At 38.8% G+C, this 19,359-nt stretch overlaps 2 protein-coding genes across 10 annotated transcripts in view; one reads left to right on the top strand and one right to left on the bottom strand.

Annotated features, from left to right (window-relative positions):
• Window positions 1-19,359, bottom strand: part of rs1a (retinoschisin 1a) — a 203,723-nt gene that overhangs the window by 166,064 nt on the left and 18,300 nt on the right. The window lies entirely within an intron of this gene.
• The window catches only part of cdkl5 (cyclin-dependent kinase-like 5), a 156,360-nt gene that overhangs the window by 131,259 nt on the left and 5,742 nt on the right, over window positions 1-19,359 (top strand). For 4 of the 5 annotated variants that reach the window (XM_043700477.1, XM_043700475.1, XM_043700476.1 and 1 more), the window contains exons 14-18: window positions 2,869-2,980; window positions 3,065-3,173; window positions 7,540-7,642; window positions 12,121-12,243; window positions 18,177-18,287. In XM_043700477.1, the coding sequence (XP_043556412.1) occupies window positions 2,869-2,980; window positions 3,065-3,173; window positions 7,540-7,642; window positions 12,121-12,243; window positions 18,177-18,287 (558 nt within the window). The remainder of the gene's footprint in view (window positions 1-2,868; window positions 2,981-3,064; window positions 3,174-7,539; window positions 7,643-12,120; window positions 12,244-18,176; window positions 18,288-19,359) is intronic. The other variant, XM_043700478.1, reaches the window with a different exon arrangement.

Here is a 19,359-nt window from a genome sequence, read left to right as displayed (position 1 = left end):
AGCGCCGATCCTTGTGGCACTCCACTGGTCACAGGCCTCCAGTCTGAAAAACAACCCTCCACCTTCACCCTCTGTCTTCTACCTTTGAGCCAGTTCTGTATCCAAATGGCTAGTTCTCCCTGTATTCCATGAGATCTAACCTTGCTAATCAGTCTCCCATGGAGAACCTTGTCGTCCATATAGATCACATCTACTGCTCTGCCCTCATCAATCATCTTTGTTCCTTCTTCAAAAAAACTCAGTCAAGTTTGTGAGACATGATTTCCCATGCACAAAGCCATGTTGACTATCCCGAGTCAGTCCTTGTCTTTTCAAATACATGTACATCCTGTCCCTCAGGATTCCCTCCTACAACTTGCCCACCACTGAGGTCAGCCTCACCAGTCTATAGTTCCCTGGCTTATCTTTACCGCCCTTCTTAAACAGTGGCACAATGTTTGCCAACCTCCAGTCTTCAGGCTTTGTTCTACCACACTTCGATTTTTTTTTCAGAATGCTCTGAACCCACAGACTCACAATCATGGTGTTTCGACAGCTACTGGTTGCATAAGAAATGTAGAAAAAGGAGCACATTTCTTGCATTGCACCAACTTCATGGTGGTCTACATTACACTTCACTGCACTTTGTTTCTTACTTGCTGTCACACTGCTGACTCCTTTTCTACACTTCATGAAATTGAGGCCACCTGATACTGCTGTTCATGTTCTAATCTGGCCTAGTTCTGTTTAGCCATCACCCATGTGCTCACTGGCTGACATTTGCTTCTGGTTCAGCATTGTTTCAATACAGAAATGATCATTCTTGTATACAAATTCCGCCATGGCCTCACCTTCCCTATTACTCTCGTTTCTTTCAGAGTTATAACTTTCAACTCCTCCAATTCTAGCCCCTTGGGAATCCCTAATTTTAGATGTTTTCCTATGGCAGCTATGTCTTCAGCTACCATGGCCCAAAGTCTGGAATTCCTTTCCTCAACATTTCAGCCTCTTTCAGGAATGTTCTTCAAATGTGTCTCATTACCTAATATTTTGATTATCTGACCTAATATTTGATACACTGCCATATTTTGCTCGATCACATTTCTGTAAAGCATTTTTAGCTTTTTTTATTATTTGCGCACACAAAGGGTAGTAGTAACTAACTATTTGAATTTTTCTAGCACAAATCGTTTTGGATGCTAGGACAATTAATGTTTTCAAGATTACGATCAATTAAAATTTGTTGGGTAAAGATTTTGAGATTGTGGAAGTAATGTGTGTAAGTGAATTGAAGGTACAGATTTCAGCCACAGACTAATTGAATGGTGGAGTAAGCACATGGGACTAAATAGCTACTGCTGATCTATGTTCTTGGGTCATCCATCTTGTCATCAGAAGTAGTGAGAAATTTGCTGTTTTATATTTGCCTTGGTGTTTTATTTACATTATCTCTGATGGGAGATTATGCTACTTAATACCAATTTATCAACACACATGATTGAAATAGATTTTATTCATAAACAGCGGCTGGGACTTATATTGTGATTTGGAAATTTATTTGATGATTTTATTTAATAAAACATGCACAATATTGGCCCAGTTATGTTCCTTCATGTGTGTGCATAATGTTTTGTGTTAACCAAATTAAATGGTATTCAAACAGTTAGAAAGGTGGAATATCTGGCATTGGAAAAAATGTTCAAAAGAACCGTTAACAGTGGGTATTGATGTAATATGGAAGGCTGTGCTGGGATGGTGAGAGGAATTTTTGTGATTATAATAGAACTGAGGGAGATAGGAAACTGTTTTCTGCGAGCATGGGATTGGCAAGGTATGGAACACCAAGGTGGTATCTGGGTGTCTCATCTGAGGGAGTTTCATTTCCAATTTTTCTATCTCCGTAATAGCATGAGCAATGATGAAAAACAGTCTTTGAGTGAATTTTGATCACAGTTGATAGTTACGTACACAAAGAAAATGTAACTTCAAAGCTGGAAATTTATCTGCAGAATCGCGTCTTAGTGAATTCCTAGGATGGCGAAGTGGTTAGCATTGCTGTCTGACAGTGCCAGGCAACAGAGTTTGATTCCACCCTCAGACGACTGTCTGTGTGGAGTTTGCACACATTCTCCCCATGTCTGCATGGGTTACCTCCAGGTGTTCGGTTTCCTCCCACAGTCCAAAGATGTGCAGGATTGGCCATGCTAAATTGCCCGTCGTGTCCTGGTAGGTATAGGCTATGTGGATTAGCCTTGGAAAATGGAGTGTTACAGAGTGGGTCTGCCTGGAATGTTCTTTGGAGGATTGGTGTGGAGTCAGTAGGCTGAATGGCCTACTTACACACTGTAGGCATTCTTTGATTCTGTGAATTTGTTTTAGAGCTTTTGGAGCATTCCAGAATATTTGTTTCACAGTAGGGTTTTTTTCAAGAAACTCATTCTGCAAAGATCATATAACATTATTTTCTGTGAAAAGTAAAATTGTGTGCATAATAATATTGCTTTAGAGTGTACAGACTAATTCTGATATTTCATTGTTGAATTTGTAAACAAATGTGCTGCGATTTAAGCCTATGCAAGTCTAATGTTCCAAATTATATTTCTGCTTTTAAATTGACAGAGAATTTAGTATGTAAATTCCACTTTTCGTTATTTCTGCAAATTATGGTATGTGATCTAGTCAATGCAATCTAAATGATTCATTCCTGAAGTCTAGTGCAACCTAGAATAAGCAGTATTTTTTTAAAAAATGAACTGAAATATTACAAGATACTTGTGCTTTTAAAAGAGATTTATCCATGATGCCTGAATTTCTTCTCGACACCACAATCAGATTCTGACCTATTGTATTTGCAAGACGTAACTATACTCTAATATGCTTGCTTTTTAGCCTGGAGGATATCATGACATTCACTTAGAAGATGGTCTATCCACAAAAGAAAATAAGTATGTGTTTTCTGATACAATGCCCAGGGATAGACGAGTACGAAGCTATTATGAAGGTAAGAGAGGGCACATGAGTCACTTGACATTGATCACTGGACAAGATGGTAATGCAATATTTAATAATGTTATTGTTTGACCAGACTATTCTTCATTGGAGGGCACATTCGGTGAGAGAGGTCCAATTAATGTGTCAATGACCGGTAACTCCAAGTCAAAACACTCCAAAAGACATACATCTTTCGATCTTTGGTAAGTAAACACTATCTTCCACCTTGTTTCTATGTACATTGACAGAACTTAAAAGGCAGTGCACACATGCAGAAAGTAAATGTGATGCCTCTCCGGAATATTGACTGAATTTCTGCAGCCGCTGGAAAGGAAGAAAATTTTAAATAAAGTAATGGATGCAAAGTGGATACAGAATTATGTGTTGAAGTGTGTGGAATTAGTAAGAGAATTAAACAGCTTCCTGCACACAAGGACTTTATAAATGCACATTACAATTGAAGAGGTTAAGTTTTAATGTTAATCCTAAGTTTAATGTCTTCATATTAGAAAACTTAGTTATGCTGAGAAAAGAAACTTGCTATCTTAATTTTTGTCTTACACTCATCCAAATAGATGCAAGAATACCAAATTTCAATGGGAGCAATAATTAATGCTTTGTCAGAGAAGGGTGCTGATTTATTTGCAAGGTGATTCTGGCTGACACACAGACAATGCACAAGGGGAACTTTTGTTCTCCATGCTCTTGTTTAATTTTAAAAAGTAAAATAGATAAGTTCCATTTGCCTTACAGAGGAACCTGTGTATGAAAATATGTAGCTTTGAGTAGGCATTAGTGAGCCATATTGCAAGCCCAACTGATCATCTTAAATTGGTTCGTGTAATTCTTATTAAACATAGGGTGATTCAGCAAGAATTCAATCATGGAATCAAATTTAATGTTCAACATTACAATCTGAGTTTTGCAAGCACAGGCTGATTGTGCAGAGTCTATTGTGAACAGTTGAAGGGACGTGCTATTTGATACAATTTGCCAGTCATTGGAAAGCACAGCCTATGCACTGAAATTCAGGCATCGTGTTAGTTATTTGTGTGATAGCAAGAAAATCTGTTCAGTTTAACAACAGCATTCTATTAATGGAAAATACCATTTGTTGCTATTGCATAGCAGTGTGAAAGAGCTAACTTCACCTGTTGCTGTAAATTTTGAAATACTTTTGAGATAATCTGAGCATTTTTCAGGCCATTTATGACTATCCAGAACAAGAAATTTTGCCAAAACTATACAAATCATTAATTAGACCATGCCAAGGGTGCAGTGTACTTATTTAAGGAGTGACATGAGAAAATGTTCAGCAAATGTTGGGCCTGTGTTCATTGGAGTTTAGAAAAATGAGAGGTAATCTGAGCGGCTTTGAAAGAATAAGTGCAGGGAGGATGTTTCTTTGGAGGAATCTAGAACATAGATCACAGTGTCATTGAACGTGGGCATCAGTGGCTAAGCCAACATTTATTGCCCAAACAGCATTTCAGTCAACCATGTTGCAGAGAGTCTGGAGTCACGTGCACCAGACTGGATAACGTTAACAGTTTTCCTTCCCTCAAGGACATTAGTGAATCAGATGGATTATTTTTAATGACAGTGGATAATGGTTACATGGTCAGTAGAAAACTAGCTTTTGATTCCAGATTTTAATGAATTCAAATTTCAACATCTGCCAGGGTGGACTATCTCCAAAATATTAACCTTGATTTCTGGATTGCTAGTCCACATTCTTACCAAGGCACCCCCACCCTACCAATGTATCTTCCATTTAAGACTGGGATGAAGAGGAATTTCTTCTCTCAATAAATCATTAATCTTCAAATCATTAATCTTCAAACCTTAAAGAGCACTGAGGTTTGGTCATTGAATAAATTTACAAAAGAGGTGGAACAATATGGGGTCAGACAAGAGAGTCAAGTTAAGGCCATAATCAGAGAAAGCTTGATCATCTTGAATGGCAATTATGACAGCCAATTGAAAATGACTGAGGGGGAGAGAAGGGACTACATGGCCTCACCTATTTAGGTTGTTCTTCTGCTATAATAGAACAGTCAGACATTTATCAAATAAGCTGTAATATTATTTGCTTGGGAAAGTGATTCCAAAGAATAAATTCTCTTTTTGAGATTAGGCAGTTTTATTATACCAGCTATACCCGAGTAATAGTCAAATTGTTGACTACTTTTCAAAGTTAAATTTATGGCGTTGATTATTACATGGATACTACTTTTGAGTGGCTGAAATTCATGCCCTTCAAAATTCATACCATAACATTAGCAGAAGCCCAGTTCATCTCTGAACAAATAAAGAAAAAAAAAACACAATGAATTATGGTAATTCTGAAAACCCAGAGTGGAGATTGACAGCTGGTGGACTTTAAGACCCAGAGTGGAGCGGTATGACCAGCACACTAACTCAAAAATGTTGATTTGCTATCTGTGAAGAACTAGGGTTGACTTTTACTTGAGATATATGAAGAACTTCAGATTTTTCAGCCAAAAGCGGGGGATCAACTTTTACATCGACTATTACTCAAGTATATGCGGTAATTGTACAGACACACAAAACCAGAATTTGACAGACTCTCATACTGGCAATGGAAGAGAAAGCCTTTGTATTGTCCTGAGTATTTTCATTTAATTTCCTATTTTGTTCAAGGTTATATTTGGAGATAATTGAGAACTACTTATACTGTAGAAATCTGATATAATGTCAATGTCAGGGTCCAAGCGAGAAGTGAAATGTTATAGCTGGATGATGTAGTACTGTAGTCTGTTTCAACAAAAAAGTGATTCCTGACTGTTAATTTCAGTCCATTCTGTCTGCGCCTGCTTATTTATTCAGTGCCTCCTTCCTGAAATCGAACAGCTATGTGGAATTGAAGCAGAATTTAAGAAAAGTATTTCCTTTTAATACGATAAAGTGACTTGTGATTGTCGGTTTGGGTTGAGCTGAGCTGAAAACTGCAGAAAGTGGCAACTAGTCTAGACAGAAAACTTCTACTCCCTTCAGTCTTTTTCAATTGGTTGTCATAATTGCAGGAGAACATTCCTGGAAATTATTCAGTAACTATACAATGCCATTTACGGTACAGTATTTTCCGAGGGTTCTGCAGGTTTTCTGTCAAAGTTAAGCAGATAAGCAGGGCGAATCCATTTAGCATATGAGCTTTGTTCATTTGAACTTAGCACAAGGTCATTTGCTAATTTCGCATGTAATTCGCATGCCATTTGTATCAGATTCTCTTTTGGTTTTGAAAGTCACAAGACCCCTGTATTATAAGCCATTTCATGGTATACTGATTTTCCTTATCAAACTTCCACTCTGTCATTAATGTTAATATCAGGAAGGATGCAAGAAAGGATCATAGGGTTAGTACACTGAACTGATATGACTAGTTGTAAAATAAGAATTAATCTAAATCTACCATCTCATGGTTTTTTATTGTGGAAATACAAACAAAGCAATTTGATTATTCAGAGGAGAAAAGCTTTTGGGTAAACACACAATGGCAACAGCACAAAATGGGTTCATAGCAAGTTGGCAACCAAGTCATAGAGTTGTAGAGATGTACAGCATGGAAACAGACCCTTCGGTCCAACTTGTCCATGCTGACCAGGTATCCTAACCTAATCTAGTCCCATTTGCAAACACTTGGCCCATATCCCTCTAACCCTTTCCTATTCATATATCCATCCAAATGCCTTTTAAATGCTGTAATTATACAGCCTCCACCACTTCCTCTGGCAGCTCATTCAGTACACGCACCATCCTCTGTGTGAAAAAGTTGCCTCTTTGGCCCCTTTTCCTTGTTTCTTTCTTTCGTGTATTAATAAATGATTACCAAGATTAGTAATTTCACAATAAGCAAAAGCAGCTGCGATATTAGGAAGAAGGTTTGCGAAAGTTGGAATCATAGGATCCCTGTTGTGGAAAGAGGCCATTCGGTCATCAAGTCTACACCAACCCTCCAAAGAGCATCCTATCCCCATCCTACCCTATCCCCATACTTATCACAGCTAATCTCTCTATCGTGTGGAGGTGCCAGTGTTGGATTGGGGTGGACAAAGTCAAAAATCTCACAACACCAGGCTATAGTCCAACAGGTTTATTTGAAAACACAAGCCTGCATGTGCCTGGCCACTATGGACAATAAAATGTGGCCACTCCACCTAACCTATATATATTTGAAATGTGGAAGGAAACTGGAACACCTGGGGGAACCCACACATACAGGGAGAACATGCAAACTCCACACAAGTCTGGAATCCCAGGAGCTGTGAGGCAGCAGTGCTAACCACTGGGCCAATATAACTCTTCACAAAAAACTGTGAACTATCATTCTATGCAAGAAAATAATGTACATTGAAAAATAAGCTGCTGATTTATTATGAGCCCATTTTGTACTGCTAGTGAAGACCAATTTCATCCTAGTTAATTCTTAAAATTTACTGTCAGTCTAGCATCTCCAAAACTAACAATGTCTGGACATTTGTCCAATTTATACAGATGTCATTAAGTTTCTCATAACTGTAGAGATGAACGTATTGTTCTCAATTTCAGGAAAAGTACAGAGAATCTTAACATAAATCCCCCGGAACAAACGAAGGAGAAGGGCAAGGGTTTCTTCAGAGCAATAAAAAAGAAAAAGAAGAAATCACAAACTGTAAGTTTTTATTGCTGTCTAAGAGCATTTATAATGAATCGGGGGGTGGGGGGGTGGGGGGGTGTTGCGATAGCTATTGTTTTATCATTTAACATTATTTTTCTAGTGTTGATTTTGTGTGGAACAACTCCAAATCTAATGCCTTAAGGGTCCGTAGTGTAATTGTCAGGTTTATGCATTTCCCTGGAATTGTTTCAAGTGAGAAAAAAGAACTTCAATTATTAAAATGTAGTCAACGTATTTTGTTAGATTGAAAACAAATTCAAATATGTTACTCAATTTCAGATCAATAATGCTAGGTGTGAGGTTATTACACTGAACTGTTTTCAATGTTTTCTAAACTTTTAGTCAAGGATAAATACCTTTGTTTATTTTTTTAATAAGGTGGATATGGCTTTCCCTGAGGTGAAATGTCTGGACTGTGAATTTTCCAAGTTTTCACATTAGGCAGTTGATTTAGCCTTCCTCATCTAAATCATTTTCCTAGTGTGAAAATACAACTTTCTTGCAGGTTCTTTCAGTCAAGGTTGGTCTGGAACAAAGTAAAGTCTGCAACCAGAAGGGAAAATCTTCATCTAATGTAACTCAACTACATTGAGTATAGCCATTAGATGATATGTAAGACCTCGCACACTCTAATTCCTAGAGGGCAGAAAGAGAAATATCCTAAATTGTCTTTAAGAAATGAAATTATCTCAATTAAATTACTTTTTTAAAATGGACTCTTGCCATATTTAAAAGTTTTAAAACGCAGAACGAACAGGTTGACTGCTTCCAGGTACTTCCCACAGTTACAAAAGGACAAATAAAGCTTCCATCATCCTGTTGGAGTATTACAATATTTGTGTTGCTTGAACATTCCAGCCAAAGCAATGAGATGAGTACTTCAGTCAGTCCTGAACAAAGGAGACCACCATAATCCATTATTGCTTGACCTAGTACTAACAAGTCTCCATTATCTGCCCAAAAACGTAGATTTTGGCCAGAACGGCAAAAACCCACATCATTCGCCGAGTGGTTAAATCTGAATCAGTCACATAACTGAACTTGCTGTTTGAAAGCATCTTTCAGTGGCCCAGCCAGTGATGCCCACATCCTACAAATAAATATTTTTAAAAATAGTGTTATGGGACAGAACGGGCCTGCAAAAAGGTCCCAAGTCAGGCAAGAAATTTAGAACTGAGAGAAAGCCATAACCTTCCTGTATGAGCAGAAAGCTTAGCTGATCAACACCATTTGTCGACCTTGGAGGAAAAACAGGTAAGGTTTCAGAAAGACACATGTATAGTAAAGAAGTTACTTTAGTTATCTGTTAAGTTATTAGGTAGTGCAGAAGGAGCTGGACAGGCATTTGAGGGCAGAAAAGTCAGAAATGAAATGGGACCAGTTTAGAATAAGTGCCTCTGACTCTCCAAAATAAGTCAGGGAAACATGATAATCCCAAAATGCTATGGGTCTACCAGAGAGAGAATCGAAATTAAAACTGGTTTAAACCCAGAGGCCAGTCAAGCAGTGTCTACATGGATGGATACATCTGGGGGTACTTAGGAGGGTCAGAAGGCTTCCCCATTTTCTCCCCATTTTCTCACCATCTGGTAGGCATTCGACTCTTGTATTTAGCTGCACAATTAACAACACTGATCCAAGTGGTGGAAAGATGTGGCCACTCTGCTCAGATGTTTTTAATGGGATGTGCCCAATAACAGACCATGAAGGGGATGTGGGCAAACCTTGAGCAATTAGTCAAAAACCCACCTGCCTTATCTCTGATAAGGTAGTATGAATCAGGCAGGAAATCTAGTCCTTGAGTTCCTGACAAGATTAAGGTCTCCCCAATGCTCTAGTACCAAAACCAGGCAAGACAATATGGCACCACATTACTAACAAGGAAGTAAATGCCATGACCGGGATAGACTCCATTTCCAATTCGCATATTGGGATGTGTACAGACAAGATAGGCTGTTTAGTCTACCACAGCAAAATTGACAGTTTTTTGGTTACTGTGAAGTCCAATGATACACAATGCAGACCCTTATGTAAACCTTTAGATTGCAGCCGGGGAAGTGAGAATGAATGTGTACTTCTACTTTCTTTGTTCTCCTTGAACATGTTTTCAAAATAAAAATAGATCATATTTTCTCTGATGTTTGGGGGAATGCAATGCTCAAAGAACATGAAGGAGAAATCCTGAAAAGAAACAGAGAATGCTGGAGAAACTCAGCAGGTCTTAGAGTCATACCGGATTCAAAACATTAACTCTGTTTCTCTCTCTACATATGCTGCTAGACATTGAGTTTCTCCAGCATTCTCTGTATTTGTTTCAGATTTCCACTACAAACTGTATTATGCGATTATTATGAGAGTGATCCTGAATTGTCTTTATAAAAATAACCTTCCTGTCTTGTTTTAAATTCTGTAACATGGACTTTTGGCAAATTTTAAAATGGTCGCTGTTGAACACAGAATGAGCAAGTTGATTGCTCTGAGAAATTTTGAGCGATTGTGACACAAATGAATCATCAACAAGATGTCTACTGCAGCCCATCCTAAACAAAGGAGAAACTATCCATTATTGTTTGACTTAGTAATAATGACTCTCAGAAACTGGTTTGTTTGAAATCACCTTTAATTATATTACTTACTGTCTACTCGTAGCAAGAGAAGCTAATGCATCAGCAACCCCAGGCTTTAGACGTCTGTTTCTGATCTCAGTGCCTCCATAAATTGTGATTTCAAGAAAGAAACCTGTGTTTTGCTGGTGAAGTAAGCCAATTGCACCATTACCAGGAATTCAACTGTATTTGTTCTCTTATGGGAGGGATTTCTCTGCACATCAACCAAAAGAACCTCAACTGGACATTCTCCTTTACATAGGCGATACCAAACACAGACTAGGTGACCGCTTAGCAGAACAGCTTTAGTCTGTTCAGAGGCATAATCCTAACCTCTCAGTTGCTTGCCATTTCAATAAATCATCTTGCTCTCATGTTAACATTTCTGACCTGGTTCTGTTGACATGTTCCAATAAACCACAATGCAAGCTCAAGAAACAACACCTCACTATCTACTAAGGCACTTGGCAGCCTCAAAATCTCAATATTTAATTGAATACCTTTAGAAACTGTCTTAGGTCCATTATCCATTTTTCTCACATTCCATTTCTGAAGAAGCATCATACCGGATGCCAAACTTTAAATTTGCTTTGCTGTCCACAGATGCTGCCAGACGTCCTGAGTTTAACCAGCATTCTCTTTGTTTCAGATGGAGAGCATCTGCAGTATTTTGCCTTTACTCAACTGGACATTGACTTACTAGATTCTAATTCATGCAAACGAGTTCTGATATCTTTGATTTTAAGTCACTAATTTGTAATTGTACCTCTTACCTTTCTCTTTGTTGGACACGTGAGTGAACATGTGTTGTGAGCCATTTCCCTGGACTTTTTCTAATCCTAAAAGATTTGCAGTAGTTCATTTTTAATTGAACTTTGCAGTTTGAGACAAAGAAGTGCCTATCTTTCAAACAGAAAAGGGCATAGAAAAGGAATACTTAAAAACAAAAAAACATTCCTGTTACAATAGAGGACAATCTGTTCACCTCTTTGTTGAGTATGGCGTCACTTGGTTCAGTTTGTTTGTTTACATGATATGGTCCAGAATTCATTGCCTTTCCCCTAGTTGCTGTTAAAGTGGTGAAGAGCTGCTTTCTTGAACAGCTGCAGTTTGTTTAGTATATGTAGACCCACAGTACTGTTAAGGAGGGAGTTCCAGAGTTTTGAACCGGCAACACTGAAGGAACAGCAATATAATTCTAAGTCACGATAGTGCATGGCTTAGAGGGAAGCTTGCAGGCAGTGGTGTAACCATGCATCCTTGCAACCTTTGTTCTTCTAGAGATATGGTCTCCAATAAATAGTTCACTATCAACTGGTCAATCATAGAGTCTCTGCTAGTTGATCTCTGGTTCCCTCCACGAGCACATCTGTAACACTTTATCTCACCACTTGCCTGCTTTTCCTGCAACTCTCTTGTCAATCACAATGCCATTGCATGGTTTCCACTTCTGTAAGCTGAGCGGCTAGGGAAAAGTGCATGCTCTTAACTAGCATTACCAATAGATCCACTGTAATTTGGGCTAGTCATTGATATTTGAGGTTTCAATATTATCATAGCCAGTCAAGAAAAAATGGTGTGGTTTTAGGCAAGTTCAAAAACTCATTGAATTGGAGAAGGTTACTTGTCAAATTGCTATCTCTGAAATAAGTGAGCTTCTTTATAACAATGTGAAGAGATGTAATTGATTGGTAATCTATCATTGTTATTGCAAAATGTATACTTCTTGAAACACATCCCTGAATTTACTCTCTTTGGTGATTATTTAAAGGAATCAAAACTGTACATTCGAAATGAAGACACAGGAATATAGCTGCTTGTGTTACAATATCTATGCATTTGGTGTACTTGTATCTTATATTACAGACAGAGAACTGCGATGGAGAAAATCCAAGTATCAGAAAATCCCTCTTTCCTCTTTTTAGTGCAAAGAATCATTTAAAACATATCTCTTCCTCCAGAGAACTGCCTGTAGTCAATCTTCCCATGGTAGTAATTTTAAAATACTGTATTCCTAACAAACAGAAATAATGCTTTGATGCAAATAACAGCTAAAGCATGCACATACTGAGTATCAGAGTGATTGAAATTGGTTTAAGCTTGGGTTTTCCCTCAATGATATTATATTGGAAATGTATTCAGGAACTTAACTTTGATCATCATATATAACATAGATATTCTCGATTTTGTTTCTGGGCAAAAAGGAGCTCTCCTTTCTGACTGCTATTGAACTAACCGCATGTTCAAAACCAGAAGGTTTCAGATTTGGAAAGCAGCAACAAATCACAGCAGCATGTGTTCGGTGCTAAATTATCACATAATCTAGCTATGGTGCTTTTTAGAGGAGAGAAAAATCTGATGGATATTTTGCATGCAGATTGATTTCTGATCATGGTTTCTGAAAGTTTAAGTTGTTCGTTGGACCACATAGATTTTTTAAAAAGTCCCAGATAGTACTTGAGGATTTGAGGAGGAATTAGAGTGCTTTTTCTCTTGAATGAAAAGGCTTTAGATAGTTTGCAAATATGATGGGAAAGAATGGTTACAGATTTGAAAAATTTCAGTTATGTGGATAGATTGGAAAAGCTGGAACTGTTCTCCTTGGAAAAGAGAAGGTTAAGAGAGATTTATTGTTCAAAATCCTAGGGGAACTGGACAAAGTAGATTATTTTGTGACCTTTGAAAGGAATGAGAACTAGAGAGCGCTGAATTAAGATAGCATGCAAAAGAACCAACAGGGAGATATGAGGAAAAAGTTTGTTATGCAATAGGTGGTTAAGATCTGGAATACACCGGCTGAAAGTGTCCACGAGGCAGGTGGAATTGTGGCTTTCAAAGGTAATTGATGTTTTAATTGAAGCAAGTCAAGTTTACAGGAGATAGGCAGGCGAGTGGGTTGCACTTTGTTTCCTTTGTTACAACAGGCTTCCTTCTGTGCTGTACCTATTGTATGATTCCATAGTTGCAGATTTGTGTTGCTGTTGATCTTTTCCCCATTTAAGAGTTATTTGTTCTTTCCCAAAAAGTTCTATTCATCTTGGTGCAAGTGAGTGGGTTTTGTGCAGTTGCATTTTATGCTCCATTGACATTCAGCCTATTGTGGCAGATAAGTCTGTCAGGTTGTTGGGATTTGTATCTTCAGTTTTGGATCTAATATGATAATGGAGTTGGGACAAAAAATTTTGCATTGTTTGTGTTGAAGTACAAGTTGATTACATAGTTTTTTTAAAAAAACAGAAGAACTGCGGATGCTGGAAATTTGAAATAAAAACCGAAATTGTTGGAAAATCACAGCATTTCCAGAAATTCTGAAGAAGGGTCACTGGACCTGAAATGTTACTCTGATTTCTCTCCACAGATGCTGCCAGACCTGCTGAGATTTTTCAGAAGTTTCAGTTTTTGATTCAATAGTTTAATTGGCTCCAAAATTGTAGCAAAATAGGATGCAACTTTCCAATATTCTAATCACACATTCACAGCAACAAATTGCATTTCAGTGTGTAACCCCTTGCAAAAATATTGCTCCCACTGTTATAGCATTTTATTTCTTAGTATGAGTGATTATTGCAAATAGATATTTTTCAAAAAGTCTTTCATAAACGTTTTTGAAATGCAAGAGGCCTAACAGGAAAGTTAGATGAACTCAGGGCATGATTGGGAGCATTTGGACTGGGAAATCATAGCGATTGTAGAGAAGTGGCTCAGGGATGGACAGGTCTGGCAGCTTCATGTTCCAGGGTTATAGATGCTACAGGAAGGATAGAAAAGAGGGTGAGAAAGGACTGGGGATGGCATTTTTGATTAGGGATAACATTATGGCTATATTTAGAGAACATATACCTGGGATTATGTCCAGGGAAGTTATCTGGATGGAAATGAGAAATAAGAAAGGGGTGATCACCGTCTTGGGATTGTACTATAGACCACAATAGTCAGCAGGAAATTGAGAAGCAAATTTGCAAGGAGGATCTCAGTTATCTGTAAAAATAATAGGGTGGTAATGGTAGGGGATTTCAACTTTCCAAACATAGACTGGGACTGTCATAGTATTAAGAGCTTGGATGGAGAGGAATTTAAGTATGTACAAGAAAATTTTCTGATTCAGTATGTGGATGTACCTACTAGAGAAGGAGCAAAGCTTGATCTTCTCTAGGGAAATAAGGCAGGGCAAGTGACTGAGGTGTCATTAGGGGAGGAATGTTTTAAAATAGTGATGGAAAGGATAGATGGGATCTAAAAGTTGAAGTTCTAAATTGGAGAAAGGCCAATTTTGATAGTATTGGGCAAGAACTTTCTAAAGTTGACGGGAGGGCGAATGTTCTCAGGTAAAGGGACGGCTGGAAAATGGGAAGTCTTCAAAAATGAGATAACAAGAGTCCAGAGACAGTATGTTCCTGTTAGGGTAAAGGACAAGGCTAGTAAAGGTATGGTGAATGCTGGATGATAAGAGAAATTGAGGTTTTAGTCAAGATAAAGAAGGAAACATATGTCGGTTATTGATAGCAGGGATCGAGTGAATCCCTAGGAAGGTATAAAAGCAGTAGGTGTATACTTAAGAGGGAAATCAGGAGGGCAAAACGGGGACATGAGTTACATATGGCAAATAGGGTTAGGGAGAATCGAAAGGGATTCTACAAATACAATAAATACAAATGACAAAAGAATACCGCGGGAGAGAAGAGGCCTCCTTGAAGATCAGTAAGGTCACTTATGTGTGGAACCGCAGGAGATGGGAGAGATACGAAACAAGTATTTTGCATCCTTTACGGTGGAGAAGGATATGGAAGATATGAACTCTGGTAAATAAATGGTGACATCATGAAAAATGCCCTTATAACAGAGGAGCAAATGCTGGATGGCTGAAAACGCTTAAAGGTGGATAAATCCCTGGGACCTGACCAGGTGTACCCTAGAACTCTGTGGGAAGTAAGGGAAGTGATTGCTGGACTTCTTGTTGAGATAATTGTATTATCGATAGTCACAGGTGAGGTGCCAGAAGATTGGAGATTGGCTAGCATCTTGCCACTATTTAAGAAAGGTGGTAAGGAAAAACTAAGGAACTACAGACCAGTAAGCCTGACTGTGGCGGTCAAGTTGTTGCAGGGTATTTTGAGAGACATCATTTACAGTTATTTGGAAAAACAAGGACTAATTAGCAATAGTCAACATGGCTTGTGCATGGGAAATTGTAGCTCACTAACATGATTGAGTTTTTTGAAGAAGTAACGCAGAAGAATGATGAGGGCAGAGTGGCGGATGTGATCTATATGGACTTCAGTAATGCATTCTGTAAGGTTCTCCATGGTAGACTGGTTAGCAAGGTTAGGTGGAGAAAGTGAGGTCTGCAGATGCTGGAGATCAGAGCTGAAAATGTGTTGCTGGAAAAGCGCAGCAGGTCAGGCAGCATCCAGGGAACAGGAGAATCGACGTTTCGGGCATAAGCCCTTCTTCAGGAATGGCTGAAGGTCAGGCAGCATCCAGGGAACAGGAGAAACGTCGATTCTCCTGTTCCCTGGATGCTGCCTGACCTGCTGCGCTTTTCCAGCAACACATTTTTAGCAAGGTTAGGTCACATGGAATACAAGGGGAAGGAGCCATTTGGATACAGAACTGGCTTGAAGGAAGAGACAGAGGGTGATGGGGAAGGGTTGCTTAACAGACTGGAGATCTGTGACCAGCAGTGTGCCACAAGGATTGGTGCTGGCCCCACTGACTTTAATCGTTCATATAAATGCTTTGGATGTGAAATAGAAGGTATGGTTAGTAAGTTTGTAGATGACACCAAAATCGGTGTAGTAGTAAACAGCAAAGAAGTCTACCTCAGAGTACAATGCGATCTTGATCAGATGGGCCAGTGGGCGAAGGAGTGGCATATGGGGTTGAGATAAATTCAGGGTTGTTAAGCAGGCATACGGTGTGTTGGCGTTTTATTGGTAGGGGGATTGAGTTTCAGAGCCACGAGGTCATGCTTCAGCTGTACAAGACACTGGTAAGGCCAAAACTGGAATATTGTGTACAGTTATGGTCATTGCATTATAAGATGGATGTGGAAACTTTGGTAAGAGTTCAGAGGAGACTTACTAGGATGTTGCCTGCTATGGAAAGAAGGTCTTACGAGGAAAGGCTGAGGAAACTGACGGTGTTTTTATTGGAGAGAAGAAAGTTGAGAGGTGACTTAATCGAGATGTATGAGATAATCAGGTGGTTAGATAGAGTGGACAGTGAGAGCCATTTTCCTTGGATGGTGAAGGCTAACATGAGGGGACATAGCTTTAGATTGAGGGGTGATAGATTTAGGACAGATATCAGGGGTAGTTTCTTTACTCAGTAGTAGGGGCGTGGAACGGCCTGCCTGTAACAGTAGTAGACTAGCTAACGTTAAGGGCACTTAAATGGGTATTGGATATGTATATGGATAATAATGGAATGGTGTACGTTAGATGGACATCAGATTAATTTCATAGATTAGTGCAATATCGAGGGCTGAAGGGTGTGTACTGCGCTGTAATGTTCTATGTTCTAAATGTGAGGTGTTGCATTTTGCAAAGGTATATCAGGGCAGGACTCTTACGGTTTGTAGTAAGATCTTGAGATGTGTTGCTGAAAATAGAGACCATGGAGTGTAGGTTCATAGTTCCTTGAAAGGGGAGTTGTGGGTATCATAGAATCCCTGTAGTGTGGAAACAGGCCCTTCGGCCCAACAGGTCTACACCAACCCTCTGAAGAGTAACCCATTCCGACCCATTCCCCTACCCTATTATCCTATAATTACCCCTGACTAATGCACCTAACCTACACATCCCTGAACACTATGGGCAATTTGGCATGGCCAATTCACCTAACTTACACATCTTTGTACTGTGGGAGGAAACATGAGAAACCAGAGCACCCAGAGGAAACCCACACAGACACTGAGAATGTACAAACTCCACACAGATAGTCGCCCGAGGCTGGAATCGAGCTCGGATCCCTGATGCTGTGAGTCAGTAATGCTAACCACTGAGCCACCGTTCCCAGATAGGATAGTGAAGAAGGTGTTTGCTTTGCTTGCCTTTATTGGTCAGTGCATTGATTTTAGGAGTTGGGAAGTCATGTTTCGGCTGTAAAGGACATTGGATAGGCCAACTTTGGAATACTGCATTCAGTTCTGCTCTCCCTGCTATAGGAAGGATATTGTGAAACTTGAAAGGGTTCAGAAAAGATTTACAAGGATGTTGCCAAGGTTGGAGGGTTTGAGCTAAAGGGAGAGACTGAATAAGGTACGACTATTTTCCCTGGAGTGTTGGAGGCTGAGGGGTGACCTTATCAAGGTTTATAAAATAATGGGGGACATTGATCGGGTGAATAGCCCAGGTCTTTTCCCTAAATGGTGAATCCAAAACAACATAACGTAGGTTTAAGGTGAAAGAGGCAAGATTTTAAAGGGACATAAGAGGAAACGTTTTCATACAGAGGGTGATGCATGAGCTGCCAGAGGAAGTGGTGGAAGCTGGTACATTAACAACATTTAAAAGGCATCTGGATGGATATATAAATAGGAAAGGTTTCAATAGATATGGGTCGAGTGCTGGCAAGTGGGACTAGATTAATTTAGGATATCTGGTTGGCATGGAGTCTGTTTCCATGTTGTACATCTCTGACTTTACCGCTGTTCGTTTTTTTAATTGTATACTACCTCCTCTGATGAGCACCATCTAGATTAAGGCAACTTTTAGGGCAAAGCTACTTAATTGTTTATTTTGGCATCTTATCTTGACCACCATCTATCTATATCTGCTGTATTACCTAGACTCTACTACAGTTTGCAGATTGTTATCAAGCTTAAAAACTAAAGAATGCATGTCCTTACCAAAGCTGAAATCCAAGTGCAATAAGTTATTTTGTTTCAATTTACTTTGCTAATGTGCATCTCCTGATCTTAGATGCCTAGTAGTGATGGCCACGATCGTCTGGCATTGCAAAAGGCATTACATACCAGCCAAAATAGAGAGAGAGACTGGCCCATTGACAAGATGGCAGACGTTCAGCCTCAGGTATTTTATTTACAAATGTACTTTTAAATTCTGCAATCATTTATTCTAATCAAACTATATTCAGTTGGAAGTTCTAAAGATTTAGACCTATTTTCTAACAGGAACTCTTCTGCATTTCTTTTCAGCTCTATTTCAATTTTTAAAAATATATAGTCCATTGGATTATTTTGAATATACATTTATAAATGTGCATAAATATATAGTGTGTATTAAAAAATGTATGTGTAGACCTCAGGAGAACAGTCTGCAGCCGTTGCACTGCTATCAATGCTTCGGTTTGCTTCCTGATTTGATTTGATTTATTGTTGTCACATGTACCTAGGTACAGTGAAAAGATTTGTTTTGCGTGCAGTAGAGGCAGATCATAACATACACAGACATACAAATCATAGGGTGTTTAAACAGAGTGAGGCACAAAAGATTTACGGCTGCATGGGGTGCAGAAAAGCAAGATCAACATTAGATTTGAAATTTGAGAGGTCCATTCAGTAACCTGACATCAGTGGGGAAGAAGCTATTCTTGAACCTGTTGGTACACGTGTTCAAGCTTCAGTATCTTGATTAAACATCTGTATCTTCTGTTTGATGGAAGAAGTTTGAAGAATATATAGCTAGGGTGAGAGGGATCTTTGGTGATGTTGACTGCCTTTCCACGGCAGCGAGAAGTGTAGATGGAGTCCATGGATGAGAGTTTAGGCCCATAGTGTTCATTCTACATCTGTCCTGTGAAAATCTTTGTGGGGCAACTTTTTTCTCTCTCAAATAAACTTAGTACTACTTTAACTAATCATTTGCTTTTAAGTGTTTACAAGCTCCTTTATTGTTTTCATTTTATGCTATAAGTTAGCCTTTCTTCATATATATTTTAGCTCTAACCTTTCTTTTCCTTTACTTTCTACGCTTTGCTCATTTTTGTTTGTATTTTAACACTTTTCATCAAGCAGCTTCTAGTTTTGCTTATTTTCATTAAAATCCTGCTCAATTAATAAGTTTCTCATTACCTCCTGTGTTATCTGCAGGTATATTTTCTAATTCGGCACATTCCTTTATCCTGTTGCAATATGCTTTCTTT

Source organism: Chiloscyllium plagiosum, chromosome 12, assembly GCF_004010195.1.
Source record: "Chiloscyllium plagiosum isolate BGI_BamShark_2017 chromosome 12, ASM401019v2, whole genome shotgun sequence".
NCBI lineage: Eukaryota > Metazoa > Chordata > Chondrichthyes > Orectolobiformes > Hemiscylliidae > Chiloscyllium > Chiloscyllium plagiosum.
The sequence above is the reverse complement of the archived record's forward strand: the minus strand, read 5'-3'. Positions and strand labels throughout refer to the sequence as shown.